Raw genomic sequence first — 9,928 nt, forward strand, 5'->3', positions numbered from 1 at the left:
TAAAGCACCCACACAATTCTTTGGAAACGGTGTATAGGAAAGCAAGAAGTGAAAATAATTTTGGTTTGGGGGGGGGGGGGGAGTGAGACAGGGTTCATTGTGTAGCTCTGGCTGTCCTAAAACTCACTTTGTAGACAAGACTGGCCTCGATCTCACAGAGATCTGCCATCTGTCACTGATTCCTGAGTGATGGTATTAAAGATGTGTACCACCACGGCTTGGAAAAGATCTATCTATCTATCTATCTATCTATCTATCTATCTATCTATCCATCTACCAACCATCTATCTATCTACCAACTATCTATCTACCATCCATCTATCTATCTATCTATCTATCTATCTATCTATCTATCTTCATCATCATCATCATCCATCTATTTTGGTTTTCTGACACAGGGTTTCTCTGTGTAGTCCTGGCTGTCCTGGAACTCACTCTGTAGACCAAGTTGTCCTCAAACTCAGCGATCCACCTGCCTCTGTCTCTTAAGTGCTGGCCTTAAAAGCACTCACCACCACCCAGAAGGAAAACAATTTTTAAAAGGTTTATTTGTTTGTTTATTATGTATACAGTGTTCTGTTGCACGCATGCCTGCAGGCCAGAAGAGGGCGCTGGATCCCATTACATGGTTGTGAGCCTCCATGTAGTGGCTGGGAATTGAACTCAAGACCACTAGAAGAGCAGCCGGTGCCTTTAACTGCTGAGCCCTCTCTTTAGCCCCAGGAAAAGAATTTTTTTAAACACACAAATTTTGGTGCTGGAGAAGTGGTTAGGAGCATTCATTGCTTATAGAGGATCCTGGTTAAATTCCCAGCATCCACATGGTGGTTCATGATCGTCTGTAATTTCCATTCCCGAGGAGCCTATGCTTCCTATTGATTTCTGTGTATGTAAGCATCACATGGTGCACGTACATACACACAGGCAAAACACTCGCATATAAAATGAAGTGAGGGTAAATCTAATTAAAATTTTAAAAAATCACTGATGTTTAAAAATCAAATCTTGCCTTATAGATAGACTCCTACATACAAAAACAGCATTATTGCTTTGGGGAGAACACTTACAGGGTACACCCCTCAAAGATCAGGACCCTCCAGTAAGATGAAACCACACACACGAATGGGTAACCAACTACATCTCTGGTTACATCTTAGAAATGAAAGAGAAGATTCAGAACTGGATTTTATTGACACAGGTGTGCTTTTCTCTACTCCTGGGTCATAGAAATTGTGAATATCTGACATTTTTGGTTCCGTTCAACTATCAGAGTCCACGTCATATTATCAGGCCCTCTTAGTGCCCCGGGCCCGCGGGGTCTCTGCCTTCTTTCTCACCAGTTCATGTGAGAGAATTTCACTATATAAGTTTAACGTCACCATTAATGGAAGTGTTTTTATTGTATGTGTCACCAGTGTTATCCCCATGTCTTCAGAGAAAACCCCAAGCTTCCTTCTTTATTGCCTTTATGGAAATTTATCTGGATTTAATACCTAAGGAAAAAATGTGATAGGAAGTTTCATCTAGCTCTAGGCATCACACGCGAATGAGGCTGGACTGCTGCTGACCACAGACCCATATCCCTTCTGAAAAGGAAGTAAGTCTGTCCCTTTAGAAGCCTCATACCTGACCTCGCACAAGATTCAGAAGAAAGAAAAAACCTGTAGTAAATTCCCCCTTCCAACTGGATTTCTGTTTCCACTTATTCATCCTATAAAGCCAATCTTGTCAGTAAAGGAAGAAGGCAGTTGGATTCAGAAATCAAATATATTGATTTGTAAAAAAAAAAAAAACAGCTAAACAAACCCTAAGTGCTATGATTCTTTGTATTCCCCCACGATGCTGGGCCATAGTTTACAGTGATTCCCTCACACTCAGACTTCCTATTTCTCTCTGCATTTGCATTTAGAGGGAAAAAGTTAATCTGGAATCCTCTACCTTAGGTACATGAAAGGTGTGTGAATTTCCCTCAGGATATTCAATACCTAAAGAAGTTTAAGATTCCATTGCCTTTACCCAAGGCTCCAGCACTTTACAATATGCTGATCTCTCCTCTCTCTCTCTCTCTCTCTCCTCTCTCTGTCTCTCTCTCTCTCATTCTATCTTTTGCTTTTTGTTTGTTTGTTTGCTTTTTCAAGACCGGGTTTAGCTGTAGCTTTGGAGCCAGATTGGCCTTGAACTCAGAGATCTGCCTGCCTCTGCAATTCAAATGCTGGGATTAAAAGCGTGGCATGCACTACTACCATGCTTTAATTTTTATTTTTGGGTGTCCTTATAGACATTATCCAGAAAGCTCCTGCTGAATGTGGATGTAAAGCCACCAGATCTAAATGTCAATGTCTTCAAAAACCTGTTTTAGCTTAGGGCATGAGCTACCGCAGGAGACTCCAACCTCAACTCAAAATGCTTTTCCTTTTTTCCAAACTAGTCCTCCAAAGAAGCAGTTAGGTACATTTAGGGAGCAACTGGCTACCACCCCACTGGACTCTGGGGTGTTACCTCTCTCACTCTGTGCCCCCCTCTCATTCTAAAGCCCATTCTCTGCCTTAGCTTCCTCTGAAATCCTCCACTTAATACTGTCCCTGCCTGTTATTTCTAGATTACCTGATTTTGAGAAACCTTTGAACTGTACTGCCACAGAATGGGGTTGCTAAAGGCATTATGGGACAACCCTTTGCCTCCCAGGTTTGTACTGTGGCACTCTGATAGCAGGCATGCCCAAGGCCCATGTGCCCTGACAGAATCTGCCACCCTAGTCTGCCAGCCTCTTATACTAGGTTCCTCACCTGCCCTGATGCTCATGATGGACACAGTACTGTGAAAGCAGGAGGGGGACTTGTTGGGAAGCTAGAGCACAGCCAAGTATTCTCTTTCCTCTGAAATTGCTTTCTATGAGACATCACCACAAAGACACAATTGAGTTATCTGAAGAGGCTCGACATAGACCAGCAGTTATTCAAGCGTGTTCTGTGGGACCCTCAGAGTCACCTAGACACTTTCATGGCATCCATGAATATTGCCATGCTTTTATAATTCACTTGCCATATTTATTGTAACACTCCTGACAGTGATTTGTTAGCACATTAATGTGATTCCTGACTGAAAAACTCAATTGCAATTGGAATTATTAATAATTGTATTATCTAACACCAACTGTTCACAGGATAAAAAGGGCAATTTCACTTTTTAAATGCCCTGTTTTGTGTGTTTTGTTTGTTTGTGCGGAGACAGGATCTCATGCCGTCTATGCTGGCTTCAAATGTATGAAGGCCTACGAGTGCTGAGATTACAGGCCGACACCACCACACCTGACCTATCAATTAAAAAGACTTATTGACCGGCCCTGAGGTGGTGGTGCATGCATGCCTTTAATCCCAGTACTTGGGAGGCAGAGGCAGGTGGATCTCTGAGTTCAAGGCCAGCCTGGTCTACAAGAGCTAGTTCCAGGACAGGCTCCAAAGCCACAGAGAAACCCTGTCTCAAAAAAACAAGAAAAAAAGACTTATTTATGACTTATTTATTTTTATTTCATGTGTATATGTGTGTGCCTGCTTGTCTGTATGTGCACCAATTGTTTGAAGGAGTCAGGAGGCCAGGAGAGGGAGTTAGAACCCAGAAACTGTGGAGTTGCTTACAGGTAGTTGTGTCTCTACTCCTCGTTTGTAGACTGTCAAATTTTTAGGAACCTTAATTTATATTGCCACAAAACAAAATCGCCCAATATGGATGTTGGAAACCACGTCTTCTGCATTTCTCCAGCCCCTACTGTTTTTGATTTTTAATATGATGAATGTGAGCAGATGTAACATGCAACATCTGAGAGCCTCGCATTTAGAGATGCAGAGAACAAAATGTTGAGAATTTCAGACACAACTCCTGGCACTAGGTGCAGGATGTAAAATTCCCTGGTCTCAGGATTCACTCCCAGGTCTGGTCTGCAAAGGAGGTATCTGGGGAGATAAGAAGCCCGGGGGTTAGGGATTCCTTTGAGTTGATTCTCCAGCTCACCACTTTTTGTCAGCTGTCTTGGTCCCTCTGCATGTCTGAATTCTGGAGAAAGCCGTTCAGTCACCGCGGTCTTTCCTCATAGCCCACAATACTAAACCGTCCACAGAGAGGAACAAAGGCTCAATCACTGTAAGCCTTCTAAACACCGAGGATGGGAAGTTCCGCGCTTTCTGCCCTCCTGCTCATCGGAGCTTGGGCCTTGATCCAGGTCCGCGCAGGTGAGTGCGGGTCAGAAACTACCGTTGGCAGGAAGAGCAAGGGCATCGGGCGGGGACAGCACCCTGGAGGCCGCTTCTCCAAATCGCCCTGCCAGACCCTCCCGCTTCTTTCGCTCCTTTCTCTTGCCTGCATCCTGAGCCCGGCCCCCTGCTCCCCTCATGGCCAAATCACCTGCACAGGTCCCGGGAGAAGGATCAGGATCTCACCGCCTTCCGCCGCCAGGTTTTCATTCCTTGCAGTTTTTTGCCACCGCCGTGTCCCAGCCTGGTTTGGGAGAGCCTTCCTTCATCTTCGTCGGCTTCGTGGACGACACACAGTTCCTGTGCTACAACAACCAGGAGGAAAGCCAGAGAATGGAGCCCCGCGCGCTGTGGGTGAAGCAGATGGGGCCAGAGTACTGGGAGCAGCAGACCCGGACCGTCAAGGAAATTGAAAAAAATTCCCGAGTGAACCTGCGGGAGGCTATGGGCGTCTACAACCATAGCGAGGATGGTGAGAGATTCCAGGGCTGGGACCCAGGTCACAATCCCTCATCCTCATGGACGACACCGAATTCCCGGGTCCTCAGGTGTGAGGTTTGACTAGAGGCTGCTGGGTTCGCGGAAACCCTGGACCTCAAAGGGTTCCTTGACGGGTTTTTCAGTACCGTTATTGGTTCAAATAAGACCGGGGGCGGGGCCAGGCTCTCACGTCTTTCAGTGTGTGTCCGGCTGCGAGGTGGGGCCAGAGGGACTCTTCCTCCACGGGTGTGAGCAGCACGCCTACCTCGGCCGAGATTACCTCGCCCTAAACCAGGACCTGGACTCCTGGATCGCAGGTGACTCGGCGGCTCAGATCTCGCAGCGCAAGTGGGAGGAAGCTGGTGTGGCGGAGCAAAGGCGAACCTACCTGAAGGGGGAGTGTGTGGAGTCGCTCCACACATACCTGGAGATTGGCAAAGAGACTCTGCTCAGAGCAGGTACAGGGGCCGTGAGGAATCTCCTCCATCTGTTCTCTGACTGGGGCTCACGTCCACTCAGAAGGGAGGAAAATGGACTGGGTTCGGATATTGTTTCTCTTCTTTGCATCTGGAGAGGGAAGAGTGTTCCTGGGTTACCTGATCAAACGCCAGACAGAGACAGACTCTCCCGAGGAGTCCACCTTCTCTCAGGACGGTCGCGAGTCAGTCTGAGGAAGGAAGGAGAGAAGATCCCTGAAATAACCAACAGCAGCTCCTAGTCTGCAGCCCTTTGAGAGCCTCTCTTGGGCTGCGCTCTCTGTCCGTACCCAAAGTCTTTGGAGTCTGGCTCCAGGGATGCTGAGTCTCTCAGCCCTCACACAATCAGGACCAGAAGTTCCTTTTCTCCTTTGAGGGTCCTCAACTCTTATTGTCTGAATCATCCTGATTCTAGAGCTTTCCAAGGAGTAGGTTATCCCAGATGCCTAAGTCTAGACTACTGTAATATTCCTCCACCTACCTAAGTTCACTCCGTTCGGTCACATAAGTACTGTGCAGTTCAGGAAAGAATCTTAGATACCTGAATTGTCCAACTCTTTCCCTCAGATCCTCCAAAGGCACATGTGACCCATCACCCCAGGCCTGAAGGAGACAGCGTCCTGAGGTGTTGGGCCCTGGGCTTCTACCCGTCAGACATCACCCTGATCTGGCAGCTGGATGAAGTGGACCTGACCCAGGACATGGATCTTGTAGAGACCAGACCTGCAGGGGACGGGACCTTCCAGAAGTGGGCAGCTGTGGTGGTGCCTTCAGGAGAGGAGCAGAGATACACATGCCATGTGCTGCATGAAGCACTAACCCAGCCCCTTGTTCTGAAATGGGGTAAGGAGCGGTGTGGACACAGAGATGACCACTGGAGAAAGTGGGAACCCTTCTGGAGACCCTGGGGGGCTTATGACTAAGAGCAGCGGGCCAGCGCCTACTCCTTTTCTTTCTTTCCCTTCCCTTCTCAGAACCTCCTCAACCCACCATCCCCATCCTGGGAATCACTGCTGGGCTGATTCTCCTTGGAGCTGTGTTCACTGGAGCTGCAGCTGCCATTGTGATGAGGAAGAGCAGAGGTAGGGAATGTGTCTTATCCGAGGGCTTTTGTCTTAACGTTATTATAAGATGCATACATACATGTGTGATTATCTAGTTTGGACCTGTGCTTTCTTTCTAAAACATATTTGAAAATAGGTGACAGATATCTCACACTGATGTGACTGGACATGCCATTGTGGTTGGGACCCATCTCCAGGCTAGGGCTTGGGTTTTCTTGCATATCTCCCTCCTATTTCCTGTTTTGGCTCTAGATCTTCATATAATAATTCTAAAAACATTCCCAAGGTTCTGAACCCAGGAATTCTAGGATTTCCCATTCTGCATCTTTCCCCATCTTTTTCTTCCTACAGATTGAAAAGTCTAGTCTGACTTTTCCCATTTTGTCTCCATCCCTTGATGATCTATCTCAGCTCTTGAACTCTCTGCATACTTCAGGGAATACTCCCTGAGAGTCTAGAAAGGAAGCAAAGACCAAGTCACCATCAGCTTCCCAAAAGCATTCATGCATCTGAGTACATCATGAGTCCTTGGTTCCACGGGTCAAAGGACGACATGCTGGACATTGTCTCAGCACACAGTGTTAAGGAAAAGCTGAAACCACAGAGAATGCTTTTAGCAGGGCTAACATTGCCACAGCATTTCCAGGAGCTGCAGGGAAATGGTCCCAACCACAGTGACCAGCACCTATGTCCTGCGGCAGGAACAGTGTATCCTGTGTGGCACCTGACATTGATGGGCCTGTGTGTTCTCCTCCTAGCTGTGAATACTCAAATTTGGTTCCATAATAAAATGACCTTTAATGGTCCAATATCATATACATAATTCCTTTATGTTTAATAAGTGACAAGAATTTGAATTCTAGTATCTTTACCTAAAAGTAAAAGAATCAATGAGGAGACTTTCAGATAGCAAATAGCTAGAAGCTTCCATTATGTGAAATGCTTCCTAAGTCTTCCACCTGTAACTAAAATCAATGGGAGAGAAAGCAATAGGTATCTGCTGACATGAAAACTCAGGGCAGATACAGTCCTTGTACTTACAATCTCAGGGGGGAATATTATATTCCCATTTGAGGTTGATTTTCATTGTGGATGATTATGGATATCAGTGACCACAAATCTTTTTCTAAAATACTCAGTCTTCTTCCCAGACCTGTCTTGGGTAGTTGAGCATAGAGCCCAGATAGTCCTCCTTCCCTGCCTTGAGAAAGGCTTTAAAAATGTTTTCCCTATTTATGTGTGTGTACATGTATGCATGCATATTACCTGCATAAAGGAGACTTCAGACGTCAGAAAAACATGTTGGATCCCTAGGAATGGAGTCAGAGATGACTGTGAGCCATGGAACTGGACCCATGCACTAGGAACTGAACCCAGGTCCCCTGCCATAGCAGCCAGTAAACCATCTTAGCTCATCCACTAAGCCATTTCTCCAGCCAATTAGCCTTTATAAAGAATTTTTTACTTATTTTATTTTGTGTATGTAAGTTTGCCTCTTGTGTTTATGTGTATTATGTGTGCACCAGCCTGGGGAGGCCAGAAAGACATTAGATTCTCTGGAACTGGAGTTACAAGCTGTTGTGAACCACCATGAAGATGCTGGGAACTGAACATTGGTTCTCTGCAAGATCAACAAATGTTCTTAATTATTGAACCATCTTCAAGCTCTCCCCTTATCTTTATTTTGGCAGGATCTCACACTGTACCCCAGGCTGGCCTGGAACTCACCATGTAGCTGTGACAGCTAATCATCAGTGTCAGCTGGACTGGAGTTTGAATCTCCCAGGACTTACAATTCTGGATTTGTCTGTGAAGGGTGTTTCCAGAGAAGATTAGCTGAGGAGGGGAGAGCTGCACTGAATGTGGGTGACACCAGCCCATGATCTGGGGCCCAGAATGAAGAACAGGGAGGATAAGGAGAAAGCCAGATAAGAGCCAGCATCCCCACACTCTGCTTCCTGATGCATGGAGATGTGAGTCATCCCAGCCACAGCTCCAGCTGCCATGAATCCAATCAGGCCTTTCCTCCCAGGATGGATTGAGCTTTCTTAAATCAAAACCAAAATAAATCCTTCTTGCTTTAAGATGCTTCTTTCTTCTTTCAGGTTTGTTGTTGTTTGGTTTATATGAAAGATAAAAGTGAGTGATAGAGCAGTTTGGGTTGACCTTCTCCTCCCAGAAATCATCCCACCTCCCTCCGAGAGCTGGTGTTGCAAGTGTGGGAATATAATCTTCTATAAATGTATTGGGATGAATTGAGACTGTGGGAGTATGTCTGTATATTAGAATCATGTGAGGGGAACCAGGCCCAAGAACTTATGAGACATCACCAGTCAATCTTTATCAAAATCCCAGAAATACGTGAACACCCAGCACTATAATGCCATGGACCCCACACCAATCTGTCATTTGACACTCAGTGTGTGGACCAGTGGCTGACAGAGAACTCCACACTGTCCCTGGGACTTCAGCTCGACTATGCTGATGTGGACTGTTTTATTATAATTTACTCATCTTCCTTTCATCCATCTAGATCTCTGTCCATCCATCTGTCCATTCCTTTCCCTAGATCTGATCCCACCTTTTACCTCTGCAGCTAGAGTCATTTTTCAGTCTTCTGCTCAGTGTCTGACTCTAGAGCATCAGCTTCTTCTGTGCATTGTTTGGGTTCCCTACCATATTAAAAAGACTCTTTACATTTCTTTAAGGGTTATTTTTATTTTCTGTGTATGAACATTTTGCTTGCATGTATGGCCATGCACCAGGTATATCCCTGGTGCCTGCAGAGGCCAGAAGAGGGCATCAGATACACTGGAACTGGAGTTACAGATGCTTGTGAGCCACCATGTGAGTGCTGAGAATCAAACCCAGGTCCTCTACAAAAGCAATGAATGCTCTTAAGCTGAGCCATCTCTCTAGCCCTCTATTTACATTGCTATAAGCCCACTTCTGAAGCATCACAAAATACTACTGCAGCCTTCTTAACCTTGGCATCTATCTATTCTATAACCCTCATATGTGCATATATTTACTGTGTGATATGTAACATTTCAATTAATATTGGTAATTAAGATTGAAATAAAAAGACTGAAGAGATGGCTCAGTGGTTAAGAGCATTGCCTGCTCTTCTAGAGGTCCTGAGTTAGATTCCCAGCAACCACATGATGACTCACAACCACCTGTAATGAAATCTGGTTCTCTCTTCTGGCCTGCAGGCATGCATGCAAGCAGAAAACTGTACACACAATAAATGAATAAATCTTTAAGAAAAAAAACAGAGAATGGAATAAAAGAGCCTGTGTGCTGCTTCAATTAGATTACCATGGAAATCAGTATTACCTGCTAAATTCCTGAAATGAATACCATCACACTTAGTGAATTTATTGTTACTTGTGACATTGTAGAATGTCGGATGTTCTGTGTTGTGTGTGCTGTTCAAAGAACAAGAGTCACCCAGAATGTGATTTTAGGCTCTCTGGTATCAGGGGAAACAGATTCTGAGAACTGAACCTCAAACCTCTCTTAAAAACAAATTTATTGATTGCACACAAAGGTTGTGTTTGGAGCACAACAAGGTCCTTATACCAAAGCCCCTTTGATCTATATATTCTCTGAAGAAAATAATCACACCCCCACAACTTTAATCTTTGTTGTGTACTGT

General features: G+C 45.3%; 1 protein-coding gene across 1 annotated transcript; it reads left to right on the forward strand.

Annotated features, from left to right (window-relative positions):
- Window positions 1–4,159: 4,159 nt before the first annotated feature.
- LOC121435500 (patr class I histocompatibility antigen, A-126 alpha chain-like) lies at window positions 4,160–8,179 on the forward strand. The gene is made up of 6 exons (XM_041634884.1): window positions 4,160–4,226; window positions 4,450–4,719; window positions 4,910–5,185; window positions 5,771–6,046; window positions 6,178–6,285; window positions 7,959–8,179. The coding sequence occupies exons 1-6, from the start codon at window positions 4,160–4,162 to the stop codon at window positions 8,000–8,002; spliced, it is 1,041 nt and encodes a 346-aa protein (XP_041490818.1). The 3' UTR covers window positions 8,003–8,179.
- Window positions 8,180–9,928: the final 1,749 nt, after the last annotated feature.

This window comes from Microtus oregoni, unplaced genomic scaffold (assembly GCF_018167655.1).
Source record: "Microtus oregoni isolate MIOR12 unplaced genomic scaffold, Mior012 000046F_ref0000063, whole genome shotgun sequence".
Lineage (NCBI taxonomy): Eukaryota > Metazoa > Chordata > Mammalia > Rodentia > Cricetidae > Microtus > Microtus oregoni.